This window comes from Gavia stellata, chromosome 8 (assembly GCF_030936135.1).
Source record: "Gavia stellata isolate bGavSte3 chromosome 8, bGavSte3.hap2, whole genome shotgun sequence".
In the NCBI taxonomy this organism is placed as follows: domain Eukaryota; kingdom Metazoa; phylum Chordata; class Aves; order Gaviiformes; family Gaviidae; genus Gavia; species Gavia stellata.
The window spans coordinates 2,115,864-2,135,608 of record NC_082601.1 but is presented as its reverse complement, the minus strand read 5'-3'; the positions used below and the strand labels follow the sequence as shown (position 1 = coordinate 2,135,608).

At 49.4% G+C, this 19,745-nt stretch overlaps 1 protein-coding gene across 1 annotated transcript in view; it reads left to right on the top strand.

Moving 5' to 3' along the window:
* FMNL2 (formin like 2) overlaps positions 1-19,745 on the top strand; it is a 152,120-nt gene that overhangs the window by 62,603 nt on the left and 69,772 nt on the right. The window contains exon 2 of the mRNA XM_059820186.1: positions 19,377-19,460. Within this exon, the coding sequence (XP_059676169.1) occupies positions 19,377-19,460 (84 nt within the window). The remainder of the gene's footprint in view (positions 1-19,376; positions 19,461-19,745) is intronic.

Sequence of the window (19,745 nt, the reverse complement as noted above, 5' to 3'; positions counted from 1 at the left end):
GCATTCCTGTGCAACCTGCTCTGGGGGAACCTGCTCTGGCGGGGGGGTTGGACTAGGTGATCTCCAGAGGTCCCTTCCAACCCCTATCATCATTCTGTTTTAAGAGATGCAGAAGTCACAGGCTGGCCTTCTGTTCAAGCACCGGAGGTGACACATCACCCCGACGGAAGCACAGCGGCTCCAGGGAGCACCCGGCTCCCAGGCAGGAACCGTCTCTGTCGTGGGCTGGAAGCTTTTGTTGAGAGTGGGACCTGTGCCGAGGCTTGGAAAGGGAGCTGACCTGGCTGCTTTCAAATACACCGTATAAAGCAAGTGTATCTGAACTCGTACATGTGAATTTGACTTTATTTTTGGTATTAATTCCCTGAGGCATCGTCAGCCGTGGAAGTGCGTAGTAGGGACCTGGCCGATAGCATCTTTGAGTTTTTGCAGATAAGGATAATGAAGTGTGAGTATGATAAGGATGTACGATTGCTGGGAAGAATATATTTTTTCTTGCCAACTCCAACTAAGGGTAAAAGTTGTTTGTGATCTGGAGCACGAAACTTCCGCTGGGTCTGTCTGTCAGAGAAAATGTGCTTTGCTGTGGGGTCAGTGCTGCTTTTCCCATTGCCAGCAGATCCTGTGAGCTTCCCTGTGGTGGTTCGTTCGAATCGATGAGGTGGTCCCAACCCTGGCGCAAGGCAGGGTGTTTGGGGTTTCTTTGGGTTTTTTTTATGTTTAAGTGGAATTTGAAGTGTTCCAGCCTGTGCCCATTGCTTCTTGTCCCGACACCAGGTTGGGGGCAGGTTGCTGGTGATGGCGGTGCTGGTGTGGGATTAATTCCGCTGGTCATCTCAGTCATATGCCGGCTGAGAGCTTTTGCTCGCACACAGGCTCATTTTCATTCAGTGCCATGCTCTGCTTTGGCGTGAGCCCATTAGCTGTTTAACCTAATTACCATCTCGGGGACGGCCTGAGCTCCCGGCGTGGGAAGCTGAGGAAAGCCGGAGCTCGATTTAACAAAGATATCTTCATTTCAGCACTTCTGAAGAGCTCTGACTGCGGTGTGTGCCCAAGCGACTTAGACATTAAAAAACCAGACTTTCACTCATGCGTGATGGTGCCCTTGTGCGTAGGTGCCACTTGGGGTGTGTAGCAAGCAGGATGCACGGGTCATAAATAAACGTGCCTCCAGGTGAAGGGATTACGCAGCGTGCAACAGGGGGTAAAATGTTACCAGAAAAGAGACTGCTTATAAATGGCTGTTTTCAGCTGTTGCTCTCTTTCGGTATTTTTAAGCTCAAATCTATTCTGCTGGTTTTGCTGACAGCCAGCCCAGCTCTTTCTGCCTGGGATCTGCAAGTTAAGGTCCTTGGTTATTTAGTCAAAGCATAATTGAATCCAGCTTCCTCCTCCGTAACTGTCCTGACTCTCTCTAACTAATTAAGAGGCAGTTTATAGTCAGCAATTAAGGACAGCAGCTCTGGCCTAAAGAAGCCGAGGAAGAACAGGTATGTGGAGTAAGTTTCCCATTTCTGTGCCGTGGGCTGGGGCTGCGGTGAAGCACGGGCTGCTGCCGAGCCTTCCTGCTCACGTCTTCCACGTGACCATACCGTCCCTGCTCCCCGCCGGGATTTCAGTGGAAGTTAGGAAACGTGCTCGAGCTATTTTAAAACCTGGGGTTCCTCCATTCAGTAGCCGGATTCACCGGCTGATAGACACAAACCCGTGCAACCTCCTCAGGTGGAGCACAGCTTTTTAATCGCTTGTGGAGCGCCTGGAGGCTTGTTTGCTGCTCCGTAAGAACTGGGCTGTTAAATGGTGACAGGTTGGCTTGAGGTCTCTGCTGGTAGACCTCATCCTGGCAATGCTGTACTGGATAACTGATTTTAGGGGTGATTTAGGGCGGAAACGCTGGTTACGTCTTGGAGATAAAGACAGGAGAGGCATTACGCTGGGTTTGCCTGACTTGTTTGAAGTGTGCTAGTGCTGTGTAATGCTCGCAGCTGTGTGACTGCTGCACAGAAGAAGCAGGCGAGGAGATCTGCTAAAAAGATGGGAAGTTGTTTTACTAGGAGTAATGATTTTGCCGAGTCTGTGTGCTTGGGTGTGGATTGCATGGGCAGCACATACCTACGGACCAGAGAGAACTCGCAGACCCCCCAAGCCCCTTTTGCAAAAAGCGATAATGCAGTACCTTGGCAGTAAAACCAAAGCCTGTTTGCACGGGGTGCAGGTCTGTGACCCCTCTCTGATGAGGATCACTGCTGAACTAAGGCCCCGTCCTAAAGGGAATGTCAGATCCAGGCAAGCGATACCTGGATGTTAGTTGCTGTCAAGCAGCATCTGAAGCTGCTAGCGGTGCCCATTTGCTTCACACGCAGAATCACAGAATCGTTAAGGTTGGAAAAGACCTTTAAGAACATCAAGTCCAACCATCACCCAACACTGCAGGCGTGCTGCTTCGCACTGCCCTGGCAGCTCCTTCTGGGCACCCTTGAAGTTGTGAGGGTTCACGTATTGGTGTGGTCACTACTTAAATAAATCCAAACCCTTGTATAAAGGAAATCGGCAGCGCTTTTGGTTTTCCAGCAACTTTCTGAGCCAGGCTTGCAGTGTGGCACTTCAGGTTTAGAAACAATTAAAAACCTCTGCAAACGGCTTTCTCTTGTTAATGGGGGTTAATCAAAAGAGCGTTACCACTTAATTTGGGGCTCTTAAAGGGCAGCAGGGCCTTCTGGAAAGGCATTAGATAGCTTAACCTCCTTGTTTTTTCTTCCTCTTCTTTTGTTGATATTTACAGTGTCAAGGTCATAAAAAGAGAATTACAGGAGGATCATGGGAGGGCTGTGTGCTCTGAACTTTCTTTCATAGGGGTGAGGTATTTGCCATTTGCCCGAGAGTATTTCCCAGGAAACCCAGTCTGGTTCTCCCAGGACGTCCTCTCTGAATGGTTGTGTAACAACCTCCAACTCCCTGTTACCTGATTTAATTTTTCACTGCAGTGGCAAAGCATGAAGGGCTTGTAATGCAGCGGGTCGGATTTTCAGCTGATGTGAAGCGATGCTGTCCCCTTGCCAGAGCCGAGAGCCTGGCGGAGCAGAGCTGTAGGGCTTGCTGGGAGCTTGTGGGGAGAGAGCTTTTCCAGGTGACGGTGGGAGCTTGGTAACGTTGCCATGTGCTGTAGGGAGCCCAGCCAAAGCTCACTTACAGCTCCGTCCTCACAAAGGGAAGGCGGTTGGTCTGTACCACGGCTGGGGTGGTAGGTGCTGGCGTTTGCTGAGCGCTGAGCTCTGCACTGAGGGTTTTGATACACAGCATAAGCTTTACAGCTTCTTCCCCAGTTAAATGGAAAGTAGTATGGTTAACTCAGGGAGAGAAGTTTATGGTCAAGTGGGAGGCAGCTTCCAAAGTGTGAGCTAGACAGTGACAAAATGTGTATGTATTCTACTAACATCAACATGACCTGAGTTTTGTGAACACCAGTGGATTTGCTTCATCTCTTTGCCAGTGAGGGAGGGATTTTGGGAGGATTCAGTGGTTCGGTCACCTAAAGGTCTTTTTAAGGACTGTGGGTAGCCTGCTTGGCTTCCAGCTCCGGCTCCACAAGTGCACAGTGAGTCCTGTTTCCTACCTGCCTGCCCCGTGCTGGTGTCCTGGGAACTCCAGGATGTCCCTAACAGACATCGTCAAAGAGACACCGATATTGATGATAGGATAGAGTAGGATAGGGTAGGATAAGGATAGGATAGGATGGAGTAGGATAGGGTAGGATAAGGATAGGATAGGATAGAGTGGGATGGGATAGGATAGGATAAGGATTGGATAGGATAGAGTGGGATAGGGTAGCATAGGATAGAGTGGCATAGGATAGGATAAGGATAGGATAGGATAGAGTGGGATAGGGTAGGATCAGGTAGCGTAGGATAGGGTAGGATCAGGTAGAGTAGGATAGGGTAGGATAGAGTAGGATTGAGTAGAATATTTAGGCAATCGAATCCCTCCCTTGACAGCCAGCATCCTGGGTGTGCTCCAAGCAGGAGGTGTAAGCGTGCAGCATTGCAGCGTAATGCTCTGTCACGTTTCCGGTTGCTCTGTAGTTTATAAACATTCATCAAAGGGATTTTTGATGAAGTACAAGTTTATTCTGTTTACAGACTTCATGTGGCGCACGGGGAAAATCAGGAGGTGGATGTCTTGGAGGGTGAGCAGGTGGAGTATCTCAAAGATGAAAAGATTAAATTAGAAACATATTTGTGGATAAACAGAGCCATTGTAGTACATGTGTTATCATCAGGTGCGAAATCCTGCGGGAACCAGTAATAAAGACGACCCTGGGAGCATGACTGGAGCTAGAGAGAAATCCACCAGCTGGCACGTTGGAGTAAGCCCTTTGGGCAATGACTTTTCTCATTGTGTCCTGGCACATCCTATCGATGAGGAATCAGATGATAACTTTCACCCTGCCGTAAGGAATGAAGCTAAGAACAGAAAAACAAAAAAAAGAGATGTGTCCATTGCGGTGGGTGTGCCGTGGATTTGTGTACAGCACCTGCACAGAGTTAAGCCTTGATTGAATACACACAGCAGGTTTAGCTATTTGTACGTAGCACGTATAAAGAATTAAGCCTGTATTTCTGTGTGTAGGTAGGTATCCATGTACTCATGGTACGGATGGGAAGTTTCCAGACATTTGGTATTCGTCTTCTCACAGAGATTAAAAATAGCATCCAGAATTGCCTCATCATTTTCCAACATACGCCTTTTGAGCAAGTAACTTTAATGCGTGAATCTCTGCATTAACAACACTTTCTTCGGTTCGTATCTGAGCGTGGTGTTAGGTAACGTGTTGTAGACGACTCGCTGACTTACTGCGAGAGTTTATTAGAAGTGAATTAGAAACTGTGCAAGGAAAGCTGAGGTCTATGAAGTGTCAGTGACTCTGGTGCACACTGGAAACCAGTGCGCTGATTGTAAGCAGGAGCCCAGAAAATGCAGTTAGGGCTTTATTTGGAAAAAGTAACCTAGTAGAAGCTTTTATGGGGAAGTTCAAACATTTATTGGTTTAGCATCTACCTTTAGGAATGGTTTTGGGATGGCTGCAGTAAAAGCACTTAAAGAATAACCAAAGCGTGTTTTCCGAAGTGGACCTTTTCCAAGGAGGGTTTTGTCCCACGCCCAGGAGCTCAGCAGGGTTTCCATACGGCTGCGACCCTCTTGGTACCGCACGGCCAGCTCAGCGTGCCAGGCTGCAGGTCTTTCATCCCAGATTTCGGGGAGTAGAGCAAATGAAGCGCTGTTGGGATGAGGGGAGTTGGCTGTGTCCGCACTGGTCCTTAATGCTGCTTATACTCAGAAGAGCATCCCGAGGCTTCGGGGTTAAACCCCATGTGCGATGAGTGAGGAAAGCTTACGCTTCTGAAAATTCATTTACTTAACCAAAGAGCCGGTGGCTTTGTAGCATCTTGAATCACTGTGTGAACTCTGCTTGCCTGCTTCGGGAGCTATTGGTGTGGCAATAAATACTTGTACCTGAATTCCCAATGCACCGTCGGTTGGTTTAGTAGAAAATAACATGCACTGTGACCAGGTAGCAATAGTGAATTCTGGTTCTGCGAGAGGCAGGGGCATGTTTTTGCAGCACACGTGCACCGTGGTGGTTGCATTTAGGACAGGGCCGTGTGTGCCCTCGCTGCGAGGAGCTGCGCGCAGCAGGTCGGGGTTTCGGCAAACCTGTGCGCAGCGCTTGAGGCCATTTCCCTCCTTGCAGCAACTCTTCATTTATATTTCACGCCAAGTTGTCTGGCAGGGCGTGCGCTACATAAACGCTAATGTATTGTTCAGTTTGACATCTGTAGTGCTGTAAAATGTCTGTTCCGAGCAGGGAGGATGAGGAGGAGGGACAGGGAGCTTGCCCATCCGAGACACTTGGACATGTTTGGGATTAGGACGCAGCAAGGGCAGCCGGTGCCCAGCAAAGACGGGTTTTCTAAGAAGGGAACAAAGGGAGCGAAGATGGAGGTGTTTGCTCAGCGGCCACGGGGGATTGTTCAGTCAAATCCCGTTGTCAAATCCCAACACTTGCACACTGAAAGGCAATGAAAAAAACCCCCAACTTGAAGAAGTCTACATGAAAATGTGACTGGTGAAACAGCGAGTATCAGGGCTGGTAGTCTGAAGACGCGTAATTTTTAGGCACTTAAAATTATTCATGTGATGTACACGCGTATATGTGCGTGCTTGTGTGTCATACATTTTTACTGACTCTTTTATTGTAGGCAGACGTAATGTACGGGAGCCTTGGGGGTGAGTTGTAACGGAGTAAAAGACAAAGCAGTCTTGCTGTATGATGTATTTCTCATCATGGCTAGAAAGTCACACATTTGTGGTTTACTTTGGCTTCCCTTACACCTCTTCTATGGGGTTGCAGGGGTGCCTGCAGTAGTTAGACCTGCAAATATTTCCAGTATAAACCAAAGTTTATAACCCACCTTTAAAAATTCACTTGGGATTGAAGTTTGGCCTATGAAAGCCTTTTCTTGTGTTTACATTTTTACGCGTAACAAACTTCCAGATAAATTCCTTTCACTGTTCGTCAGGTACTTGAGTGCAGAAAAGGGAGACGGAAATAATTTGCAATTTTAAAAAAGGGCTTATCTACTCCCTTCTGGGCAGCGTGAAGGAAGCCACAGAGACCTGCACCCGCGGGGAGTCGGGAGGACTGTCCGGCAGAGAAGAGAGCTTGGCTACCTACAGGGAAAATTAAAAATAGGCACTAAAGGCTACTTCTGCTTAAGTGAGCTCTGAGCACGTGGTCAGTGAGTTCACGTCTGCATCAGAAGCAGAGGAGTTTTGTCTGAGACGTGGTTTTGCAAGGAGGGCTCGTGCTGACATCCGTCGGAGACATAAAACCTGGGACTGGGATGGGGGCCAGGCTTTTCATCCCTGAGTTCATTTATTTTTCTTGGTTTATTCAGCCCTTCGTATTATTCAAATGAAGATTTTGTTTCTAGACCAACATAAATTAGGGAAGCTGCCAACCTACACCGTTTCCTCTGTGTCCTAGGACTAAAATGTGGTGGCCGTGTGGGTTTTACACGCTTTTAGTTTTTATTTGTTGTCCGTTTTAAATGCGTATCAACTTAAGCAGGAGCAGAAGGGTGGGCTGGGGTAGGCGAGCAGCCTCTCTGTTACACTCGTGGGTAGCTGTGTGCTTGCCCGTGCAAGGGGTGCAGAGCGAGCGTGCGTCCCCACGGGACCCTTATCCCAGCCTGCGGGTGACGACAAAGTGGAGGAGATGGAGACGGCCGGGTCCATCACCCCGCCGGGGCGACCGGCCTTCAAATGTCAGTAGGCAGTGGCGTAAGAAACTCGCTCTGAGTAAATTACATGTATTTATATCCATATGTGTATGTATATAGGGGAAAAGGTGCATTCATGTATATGAAACTGTTGAAGCTTTCACTGAATTCAGGCTTTGTTCGTTGTGCTACCATACAAATCTGGCTGTGCAATTACAATCTTCAGTGTGATACATATTCTTAAAATGGTAGGTTGAGAAAGGGAGTACTATCTTTTTTCGTTTAATGTACACTAATGTCAAAAATAAGTGTTTTAGAAACGTTCTTACTGATCCCTGACAGAAATAGCTATGTTTTTCCTTCCTATACAGGTGTTCAGTAGAGCGGTAGGTAATACAGGGGCATGAGAGGAAAAGAACGTGCATGTGATAGCACAAACCCCGCTTTTCGTTAGTTTTGTCATCTCATTCCAAAGCACTTCTCCCACCATATTTTTGCAGGGAAGAAGCTTCAGTGATGTTGGAGTGTAGTTCTGCAAACGCCTTTACCGCAGGCCCAGCGCTAAACTGAAGAGTTCCTGGGCAGCAGCTCGCCCTCGAACGCGTGGGGACAGCGATACCTGCCCGGGCAGCATGGGCTTTGCCATTTCACCCGTCTCTGCTGCGAAAGCAGGATTGCTGTTTCCCCCGGCTTTCACCGGGGAAGTTCCCCGCTTGTACGCGCGTGCACGACTGGTGTGAAAAGCGAAGCCTGGGGTGCAGCAAAGCACGGGTGTGATTGCTCTTTTTCTTGTTTCCCGCGTTTCTGGATAAGGGAATTGTCTCTGTCGCCGTTGAAGCGGCGTATTGCTGCTCTTTGAACCCAGTGGGCTCACCCTACATCACCTGTGTGTTTATGGTGGGAAAAGACTTGTTTTTTCTACTGAAGAAGTGCATGAAGATCATTTGTGATCATCAGCTGCTTTTAAAATTGCAGTTAGATGAAGTTTAACTGCTGTTTTTACAAGAGCTTGCAGCTTTTACCCAGCTTTGCAGGTCATGGCTGTAGGTGGTGGAGAAGTTAGGAGTCCTGCGTGCGGGAGGGGCGGTCGGAGGTATTGCATTCCACCCACCCTCTGCAAATCACTTCTCTCGTCCTCAGGGATGTAATATAAAATGGTGCTCCAAAACGTTCAGGATGTGTGCGGGTAGCATCCTTCTCCCCTCGTTACTCTGCTGGCTGGGTCGTGGTGGCTGACCCCTGCCCAAGGCACCCCCTCACCACCCCAGCTTTCCCTGGGGGTGCTTGGGGCTGACCCTCCTCCTCTTGACATCAAGGGGCTGTTACGCAGCACCGCTTTATTTCGCAGATGAGATTTACACCTTTGGAAAGAACGCGGCCTATGAACCGACTGTTCTTTGCAGCTGCTTTTATGCTGAGATTCTGCAGTCGTCTTGCGTGCACAGATGGCAGATGGTTTTTGGCAGCCGCTGATAGGTGCTGCTGCCCTTAATTTTAATTTTTCTTTTCAACAGAGTGATTGATGAACAGCAGTTCGGTTACACAGGTTGCTCTGCAACATTTGCTCTTATTTCCATAGGGTTTGTAGTGAACAAAATCACAAAGGGATGGGATTTACAGTAAAGCTTTTTTTCAGTGAGATCCGGAGAAAAGTTTAAGAAAACAACCAAAACCCCTCAGCGTATTTGGGATAACTGTTGAGATGCTCAGGCTTCACCCCTCTGTACTGCTGCATGCCTGTGTGGAGTCCGAAAAAGTGTAAAAATTGCTGAAAACCCTCGTCCGTATGTCTTCCACCCTTTCCCTGTTTTGCAGTCTGGGGTTTTGCAGCCCGGGGTGAGTGCCTGGTGTCGTGGTCGGCTGTCCCGCGGCATGGACGCCTCTCGCCCCGAGCGCCTGGGATCACACGGACTGACCACGGCTCTGTGCAAGTCCAAGCACAGCCTTTGGTGTATGTATTTTGGTTCTTCGGAAGACACTTTCTCAGACATTTCAGAGAAACGGCTTTAATTTTGGATTTTGTGGTTTGCCTTATCAGTAGCGAGTGCCTTTGAATGATTTAATAAAGCTGCGGGGTTTGCTTGGAGCAATCTTCCAGGCCGGGTGAGTCAGTGGTGAGTTGGGCTTTGAAGCTTTTGTAGCATGAAACTATTTTTCAGTGGTGAATTAATGAGGTTTCAGCTTTTCCAAAATGGGAAACGCATTAGGCCGAGCCTGAATTTTTGAAAGGAACAAACAGCTCTGTGGTAGCAGCAGTTGTCCTTGGCCACCAAAACCTTGAGAGATTTCCCAGATGAAGTTTCAGCAATGACAGCTCAGCGTGAACCCACTCACCGCGTGCTCCCACGCAGAGGTGAAGGGGTTTTGACCCAAGGGATAAGCCTGGAGTGGCAGGGGGGAAATGCTGGGATTCCCGGCTGCACCTGCACCTTTGTGCACAGCAGCGTTAAACGTCTCCGTGTCGGTGCTTTCATCTGTACGATGCCCGTGCTCGTATTTATATGTATGGGGATTAACCTCTGTGAAAAGCTTTGAAGTTAAATGATAATTTATTACAAATCTGCAAACCATAATGCTGATAAAATAAAGCAGAGAAGCAAAGTGAACAGCAGCAGCACGTGGAAGCTCAGAGGAGGGGTGATGAGTGCGGCCAGATGTGGAGGGGCTCGGGGAAGTCGCGGAGAACCGTGGTGATGGCAAAACGCAGGCATCGAAACAAGCCTCTTGGCATCTGAGTGTCCGCCTTGCTCATGGACGTTGTCCACCGCCGCTGTGCGGGGCAGGGACACCTCGTCTCTCTCGCTGGGAAGGTCTCCGCGCCGTGCTCCATCAGGATTCAGGGCTGATGTGCTGCCAGCAGAACTGCTGCTAGTGGGGCCGTTTCTCTGTAAACACCCAGGAGGTGACTGACCTCCCAAGAAGTATTTAACCTTCCCTGCCGCTGGATTTCTGGATGGTTTAGTCCTTCCTTGTCTGTTGGGGAACTGCGGGTACTCACAGCAGTTTTCTGGATCCCAGCTTTCCTCTTCGATGTGTGAAGTAGATGTTGCTGGACGACCTCATCAGGCCCAGAGATGTACGTGGGGAATCACGGATCAGAGTTAAAGAATTTGCCTTGTTTTTTTCTGGTCATGTTTCTGAGGATGAGCTCCGTGGAGCGTCCCCACCGCAGCCCCAGGCCGTGGTGACCCGCCATGTGCCATGTCCTCGGAACCGGGACGCTGCAGCCCTCAGCAAGTGTGTTTAGGAGGAGAAGGGACTCGTGCAGTGAGAGTATCAGTATTTTTAGATCAAAGACCAGTTTAATTAAAAAAAAAAAAAAAAAAAAACAAAAAAAAAACAAAAAAGAAGAAGGAGGATTAGAACAATAAGTACATTTAATTTTAGCCTAGCTTGGATTCCTCATAAAGTCAACGAACTTTGAGATTGCTTCACCTTCACCTTTAGTTTTCCTAAATAAACACGCCGTAGCAGGACTGAGAAGTTAAGTAGCACAGAAAATTGCAAAAAGTTAAATTTTAATATTGTAGAAGAATATTAAGGGCTGTTTTATGGGCCACGACCTGGAATTAAATTTTAATACTGTACAAAAGTATCAAGAGTAGGCAGCTACTGAAGTTAGCAATACTTTTTTCTTCCTTTCCCTTGCAGAAAGGGTCAGAGTTCAGGGGCAGGGTGAGGGATGGGACGAGGGGGTTTCCTCCTGGGCAGCGCTGCGAGCTGACCTTCTCCAAAGGTGGCAAGTGAGGCAAGTTTGGGGCCGGGGTCTAGTTCTTATGGAGTTTTACCCCAGGCTAAACAGACCTGATTGCCACCAACCTCCTCCATTGCGGCGTTGGGTGATCTGGTCGCTGTGTGTTTAACCTGGGGAGTGTTCTGAGATGAAGAATGCTGTACCAAGGCTTTAGATGTTGTAGAACTTTAGTAGACATCAGGTCAGGAGTAACTTAAGCGAGTGGGATGAGTAAGGAGGTCTCACTCGTGACGGCTTTATGGCCCTGAGTCAACATCAAACAGCCGCTGTCTCCTCTGGAGTTGGTTATCCCAGCAGAGGACGAGAGCTGAGTAGGTGCGAGTCGTCCTTCATCGCTCAAGCCTTAAAGGATGTGTACAAACCCCCAGCTTGCCGCTGCTGCCTGCGCATCCTCTGTTCGGTAAAGAAGAGCTCTTCTTTGTAATGTTATAAACAGGTTTCTTTTCACACCGACTAAATTTAGAAAATGTGGAGGAACATTTACAAACTCAAAAACCGTACATATCTGACAACGAAGGGTGACAGATGAATATACGTGAACAGATCTGAACTGCTGTTAGGTTGCTTCCCATTCTCTTTTTATTATTTTTGGAATTTGGTTGCTTTTGGATCCTGCTTTCTGGGGAGATGTAGGTACCTCACAGTGCCAAGAAGTAAACCTGGATCCACTCAGGAGCCGGTGTGTTGTTCTCAGGCTTGCTCTAGCCAGGGAAGGGGGCTGCTTTGTCTCAGTTTTATGAAGGTGGGAGGTATGGATTTGACTTATGAACCAATTTTGGATCTGCTTTGTAAGAACTCACTAGATATTAATAAAAGCTTAAAATAGTTCAGGCTGTGCCTTAAAACAGCCCTGACTGTAATGCAGAAAAGATTAAGATTGCAGCTCATCATGGTGGAGACAGTGCAGATAAAACCAGGAGAGCTGGAGGCAAAATGCAATAGACGTGGCTGTTATGAAACTCTGTGAGGAATTGGGACATTTAACTGATGAGCTGGAGAATAAGCTCAGATTAGGAAATTCCACGTGAGGATAGGGGGTCCTTGAAGTCTGCAATTGCTGGAGTAACGAGCAGAGCTTTGATGTCGGTATGTAAATCTGAATCTAATTTGCAAGGGCCAAGAATATTGTTTTAAATGTATTGAGCCCTGGTATTTTTCATCAATACTGTTGTGAAACCAAAAACTACCCAGGTTTGGTTTTCTGTCTCCCTGATAGTAGTGCAAGTCAGGAATAATGCCAATCAGAGGAAGGGCAGGAGGAGAAAGCGAGTTGGGAATTAGGTCTCAGGAATATAAGCTACTCCGCCACGTCTCAGAGAGGAGTTGGGTATTAACCCGCACCCTTCCCTGTCGCGCTGGAGGTGCTGCAGTTGCACATAAGGTTTTCTTGGGATACCTTTATTTCATTTAAAGTTAACAGTGCCGTTGTGGAAGTGGGGAGTTTAACTCCTTGCTGAAACGGCTTTTAAATTTTGTGTTCCTCCAGCTCTGAAGTTCGCAGCATTGGCTGACTCGCCTCGCCTTGCCAGGCTGGGCTTTGCTGCCCTACCAGTGCCTGGAGCAGTGCGGGGCTGGCTTTTCCCATCACCATCCCGTGGGTAGGAGCAGGCTGGTGGAAACGTCTCATGTTTTAGGGGTATATGTGCTCCAATTGTCTTACTAACGCATGCAGTTCATGGAAACAAATGGATCAGAGGGACTCTGTCGTGTGTGTTGCTAGCACATTAATGTTGTGATTCATAAATAAAAGGGATTTAGACTTAAAGATGATAAGATTAATAAGAAAGAGCAACAACCTAATGCTATTAATTAGCAATGCTTATGCTTTTGAGTTAGTCAAGTTGCTGCTACGCTTGTTTTCCAAAACATTGAGCCTTTTAATTCTCATTAAAACAAGGAATAAGTTAGAAAAAATACAGCTCAGTCACCCCACCACCAGCATATAGCGTGCGGTGCTGATGCCGGCGTGAGCTGCCCTGCAGTTCAAAGCTGTAGTTACATGCTGGTCCTTTCCTTAGCGAAACCACAAATGCTGCTGAACGTTTTGATATTTCTGGGATGTGAATAAACTCAGCCAGTTAGGCACTTTATCCCTCTGCAGCACGTGGGCTACTGTTTCAGCATTTCCTCTGCATAATGCTGATAATATGTGGTGCTGTGGGAGCGCTTTGCCCCCGGGGCCACCACGCATGGCCACCAGCAACTCCGTGGGTTGAGGTGGTACCCCCCTTTTCCGTGGAAGGGGACAGCATGAAGATCCCCAAGGGCCAAGTTCGAGGCCAAGGGTGAAGCTGAGCGCCGTGGCGGTGCCCAACTCTTGCAAATTGGTCTAAAAAAGGATATTTTAGTGCCAGAAAGTGTAAACGGGAGCAGTTTCCATAGTAAATTCAGATGCTCTGTCAACTCAAAACCTAATTTGAAACTGCTTTTCTATAGAGGCTTCTGGAGGACAGAGAGGTTACAACCGGCAAGCCAGCCGGTCGTAGTAGACGGCACAAAATTTGTTCCATTTTGAACAGGGCAGCAAAGTGCAACCCGCAGCTTTTACCTTGAGTTACGGAGGAGTTCGGCTCTCGGCGACGAAGCTGTATTTACAGTCGCTCTCTTTTTCGGGGGTGGCACGTGAAGCACAAAGGCGAGATGCTCTGCACTAGCGTCCTGCTTTCCTCCGGCACTCATGGCCCGAAGATAATGCTGCTGCGTGGGAAATGGCGTTTTCCTGCCCTGTGCTGGAGCACTGCTCTCCCTGTCACACTGAGACAGGTGAAATCGTCTCCTCGGGATGAGGCTAAATCTTGATGCGTCCTGGTACGCAGCGCTGTTACCGAGTCATCTGGCCCCATGCTACGGAGACGCTGTCGGGGCTGCCAGTTTGGATGGAGCTGGGCTTTGTTTCATAGGTTAAAAATACATATATTTCCTTGATCTGCTGTTGGTTTTATTTTTAACTCTTAAGCAATTTAATATTTTGTCTGCTAGCATTTCCCCCAGTTTTCCGTCTGCTACTGTGATTAATTTAAGTTGTAGCTTTATAATGCCAACCTGGAGCAAACAGAATGGAAACCTTACCTATATTATTTGGCACGTAGCAGTAGACATGAATAACTTTGGAATTTGTAGGGAAAAAGAGAAGTTATGTGTTTTTGGAGCCAAAATATGATTGGAAACGGGCCCTCGCAGACAGCACGATGCCGTGTAGGATCTAGCTGCAGTTACTGCTGTGTCCAGCGCCCCAGATTTGTGTTTGTAGGTGTTTCTAAGGAGTCGGAAACCTCACTCGGAGGCTGTAAAGCGGTGGTGTGCACCGATTCCCTATTGCCTCGCAGACATTGAGGCAGAATGACGTGCCACAGGTCTGCTTTTTTTCTCTCTTCAGTCCTAGAAGCGGTGTGACGTAGTGGAAATTTGCAGTATGGTGAGGAAGGTGGGACTAATTTCCTAAGGCTGAGAATCTGTGGGAGGAGGGAGTGGAGCGAAGCTGCGGAGCTCACCTGGGCGCAGATGCTTGGCCGGGACTGGTGCGCATCGGCGTTTTGCTGAAGGCTGTGTGACCCGCGGTAATGACAGGGTGCAAGAGGCAAAAGCCCAAACTCAGGGAGGTTGTATCACGGCTACTACGCGGTCCTGCGTGGGACCTGTGGCGTGGCCCCAGCAGCCGCTCAGTTTGTGCCACCGTGCAGTTTGTCGGACTCATGGCACTGACTTGAATTAAAAATAGCTTGACCAGAAGACGGGTATCCAGTATAAAGGTGCAGTTGTTCTCCCTGAGCTGATGGAAGTTGGCTCTGCTAGCAAAGGGCCTCTGGCCGCACAAGTGCTTGTGGTGACGTGGGAGACGGTAAGGGACGACCTGGCTGGGGACACAGGCAGGAGAGGAGAGAGTGGGGCCGTAGTCCCTTCTGGCAACAGCAGGGATTTAGATTGTATCAGGAGTGGAATAGTTACGCTGTCAAAAGCCTTCAAAGCATAAACTCTAATTAGGGTAAAGATGGAAAGAGAAATCACAGGTCATAGACCTGTAGTTAACTAAAAAATGCTGGTATGTGTGAAGCCCATAGTGGTAAGAGCTGGAAGGGGCCAGGAGACATTTGTGAGTCATTTCACTGATCCACAGAGAACAAGAAATCCAGACTACTAATGCATCTGGTTAGTTATGACTGGAGTCAAAACCATCGCAACCGGTAAGGTCAAGCCAGCCAATTTAGTAGCCTTCTTTGCCATAGTTACTGATGCAACAGCTAAAGGTTATGCAGTTAGATACAGTACACTTGGATTTCAGAAAGCCAATTGGTATAGTGCCACGCATAAACATAAAGAAAATAAATTGCTTCCCCTTTAAGTAAAAATACCACAGTTTAGAAAGTGGTTTTCCAGCACGGAACGGTTGTTAACAGTAAGACCAGCAGAAGAATATTATTAGTCCAGGTTTTAGGGAAGGTATGATCAACACCTGCATTATTTTGTACACAGAAACAAGGGTTATTTGGTGCAGCCACTGACAGCCTTGATGAAGGCGTATGCTGAGCGGGGTCAGGTGTGCTGGGACGCCGGCCCTGAGGCTGCAGGAGAGCCGAGCCGAAGGTCAGGCAGCTCCGGCGGATCGGGAGATCCGATTCAGCAGACGTCTCATAGACGGGGAGGAGGGTGTGCGTGGTGCAGAAATAAACCTGCATGACAAGCGGAGAGCCTCAGATTGTGAGTGAGAACGTTTTGCTGTAGTTTCCAGTAAATGAGTGCAATTTGATCCAGTTGGTAAGAAAGCCATTCAAACTGATTTATTCGTAAAACGTAAAAGTTAACGTCAAACTGACACTGCCAGTGAAAAAAGCCCTGGTCCAAGTGCATTCCCTCCTTACCGTGAGAAGAATGAGGGCAGCAGACAACAGAAGTAGCAGTTTCCTTCCCAGTTCCCTCCAGAAGAGACGAAGGAAGGGGCTGGAGGGGCTGCTGGGGGGACCCGCCGTGGTTTGCCTCGGCGGGGGGTCCTGTCCACAGCGTGGTAATGGACTTGCACACAAGCAGGTTTCAAAACTGCTTTAAATCTCTTATTGAGAAGGGAGTAGGTGCAAATCACCCACTGCTTACACGCACGGATTTGAACCTGGTTGCTCACAATGTATTCATAAATAATTTTACCTGTCGGAGCAGGGCAGGGGGTACCTGAAGTCAGCTGCAGTAACTGTTGAAATACATGAAGTGGTTGTGCGCAGCAAAACGACGCGGAGCGAAGGAGTTCACATTTCAGAATGAGATCAGATTTAATTCGTTTCGAAATGAGATCACTGGAACCTGCTGCCTGGGTCTTGTTTTCCCTGTTTCAGCTTTTCGTCCGTGCTGAACTCTTGCCATGACTGAATTCTGCAAAGGTTTCCAGGCAGCTTTCTTGTCCGAGCACCAGCCTGGTTGGGTAAGCTGATTAGCTATAAGAAGATCAGAGTTTGACAAGGGGTGTATTGCAGGTAAACAGTGAAGCTTTTCCTACAGCTGAGACTTAGCGTATCTATGAAATATGTTTGCATCCTCAGAGGTAAGGAATGGTGCTTGAAGAAGCCCCAGGAAAAATACCAAGAAGTGCATTAAAATGATAAGTAGAGCTGATAAGGTACATGGTGAGAGACTGAGAGGAGAATCAAGCGCAGATATGATCACAGTCTATAAATACTGTCAACATGACAGCACAGATGAGCAAAAGGAAGAGCATTTGTTATCTGATGGAAAACAAGCTTTAGGAAGAGCACTCATCGCAGCAGCAGAGCAGTGGAGGGGATCCCTGGGAGGGGGTGACGCTCCCCAGCCAGGATGGAGGGAGATGAGGTCTTACGGGATGATAGCAAATACATCTGCAACATCCAGAGGGTGAGATCGGCTGGAGACCTGCGCTGTCCTCCCCTCCCTCGGTGGTCCTGTGTGGACCAGGAGGTACAAGTGCACACTGCGGGGGTCCGCAGTATTCCTGGCAAGGAGAGGCATTTGCTGTCACACCGAGGATGTGGAAGGACAGTGTTTAGGGCATGAGCCACTGTTCCTGCCTGTGCTCCCATGCTTTCAGGGAGGGCCCTGACAGAGCTGGGCGGTGGGAGGGGAGGTGGTGGCTGCATCGCGCCATCGCGCCCAGGGATGCCCTTGGGCGAGGGGGACCCTTGTGTCGAGCCTCCTGCGTGGCTGCTCCCTCCAGGCACTGGGAATGCAGATGGCTGCAGCAGCCTCCACTCCTCCACCCTGCCTCCTCGCAGCTATCGCTGCCCGTGGGCAGGAATGCCACATCTGCTCCTGGATCACGCCCGAGCCCTCCTGGTTTCCAGCCCTGGCTGCACCAGTAAACCCAAGGAGAGGGAAATCTGAAACTGCAGCTTCGAGGGAGTTGGGTCAGGAGCAGCCTCAGCCCTGCATCTGCCTCCCCCCAGGGCTGGGCTGGGCTGGGAGCAGGCTGACAGTCAGCCTGGCCTGTGAGTTAGCAAGGCAACCAAGGCGTGCACACCCTGGGGAAGCGTAGGGGAAGGTAGTCCTGTGTTGTACCCAAGCGCTGGAGTACAAGCAGGGAAAGCCTTGTCTTTGCGACAGGGTCGTAGCACTCAGCCAGCCAGAAATGGCTCTGGAAAGCTTTGCCCTTGATGGCCGGCCGCTGCCCGTTCACCTCTCGGCTTTCCTTCAAAGCCCCTCATCCCCCAAAGCTCGCCCGGTTGTGGCGGTGCCCGTCGGCGCGGTCAGCACGACACGCGCTGTCCCAGTGGCACGGGGATCGCCCGTGGGCTAGGACCTGGTATCATCAGAGCAGGCGTCCCTGTGCCGCTGCCTCCGCGTCACTTCCGTACCTGGAGCTCCGTGTGTTTCTGATGAGGTACTCTAAAATACCGATTCCTGATGCACGACAACGCAATGTACGTGTTGAAATTCTTTAATTATCACTCCATCTCATACACAGTATGTCCTGTGTGTCTGCTTGCGTTCAGGTGTGGCTGCTGCGGTTGTATTATCACCCCGGGTCTCAGTCGGCTGTTTCTAGGACTCACTTCAATTTTGGTTTTATAGTGTGCCATTCAGGGTAGGCAGACTGGGGGGTCAGCAGGCTGGGCTGATTGTAACCGACGCCCGTGCTGGTGTTTGTGGGAGCTTGGGCTGTCCGTGTCCCTCCTCTTCTGTTACCTCGGAGAGGGTTTGTGCAAGGAAATGGAGGAGGTCTGGGCCCGAGTCCGGCTGTAGCAGACCTGACCCGCCTGCGGTGCGCGGTGCCGCAGGGCCCGGCCGGCGCTTCGCTCCCATCCCAGCAGCGGTCGGAGATGGACCACCAGAGGCTTGTGGTCTTGAAGGGTTAATTGGGGATAACTCGCCTGCTCTGGGAATGCGAGCTGGAGATGGAGAGGTGCTGGAGACCAAGAGGTGCTTAGTGGGTTTTTCATTCAGCCACTTCAACTTGCTGCGCGCTGCTGGGCTGATAGGGAGGCTCTCCAGACGCGGTGTTTGCGAAGCTCTCGAGGCGTTCCTGGGTTCTCCAGGAGCGTAAGCACGACAGTTATGCTGCGCATTTAGAGACACGGCTCTTAGGAAAACTGCCTTGGGAGCAAGTAGCCAGCCTGTGCCGCCCTACCCCAGACAACTGCCCGTGGAAAGGTATCTCAACTGACATCAAAGGAGCCAGCAAACGATAGGCATCATCTAATTGCTGCCTCTCCCTGCCTTCTGACTCGTTACTGCAGGTTGTCATTCACAGTCTCAGGATCGTTATCTTTGCGTGTGCGAGTAGCACAACATCACTGGGCAGCAGCAATCCTACATCCGGGATCTGTATTATCCAGATAAGGGTGCATGCGGTGACATTTAAAAACCTGAAGTGTCCCACTGTTGAAATAAAATGAAATGGCATTTCAAGATCTTCTTCAGGGAGAACTGGCCTTCTGCAGTCCCCAGCCCACGGCTGGAGTGTGCGTTTCCCTTATGAGTGTGCTCAGGCAGGAGCAGACGAAGGGAAGAGGGGATATGGTGCGCCACGGGGACCCGTCTGGGGTGGAATGTGGCTCGTGTGCCAAGGCAGCACGGGGAAGCCCCGTCCTCTCCTCCGGACAGAGGTGGCTGGTCCTAAGCTCTAGTCACTCACCTCTTCCTGCGTCCCAGCGTGGCCCAGCACCAAGCCCTGCCCTTCAGTGCCTTGTGACTCACTGGCGCTTTTGGGGTCGAAGACGACGTTTAGAGGGAATGTTTCTGAATAGCCCTGTCAACAGGAATTCACATAAAACAATTAAAGCAACCGCAGCCACGTTGCCTTGGTTTGCTCATGTCTGACTCCGCCTGAGCCCGAGCCCTCTGTGGTCCCTCACGTTTGTTTGCTTTCTCTTTCTCCGCAGAATGCGATGAACTTGCCGCCCGACAAAGCCCGGCTGCTGCGGCAGTACGACAACGAGAAGAAGTGGGAGCTCATCTGTGACCAGGTAAGGGGGGGTCTGGTGGGCTTTTGGCAGACATCTCATTGAGAGCACCAACTGGGGTTCACCAGCAGTGTCCCTGGGCTTAGAAAGGGACCTTGCAGAGGACAGGTATTTGAATAGTTTCAAACGCTCATTTCTTTGGCCTTATGCTCCATTATTGGTAACGACTCATAGAAGCCTTGCAATCATAATTCCCTTTTTTGCCACAACGCAATATTTCTTTCCCTTCTGATGTTACCATCACCCCTGTGCCTGTTTTCCCTGGGCAGTGAATGCTGCTTATTTTGC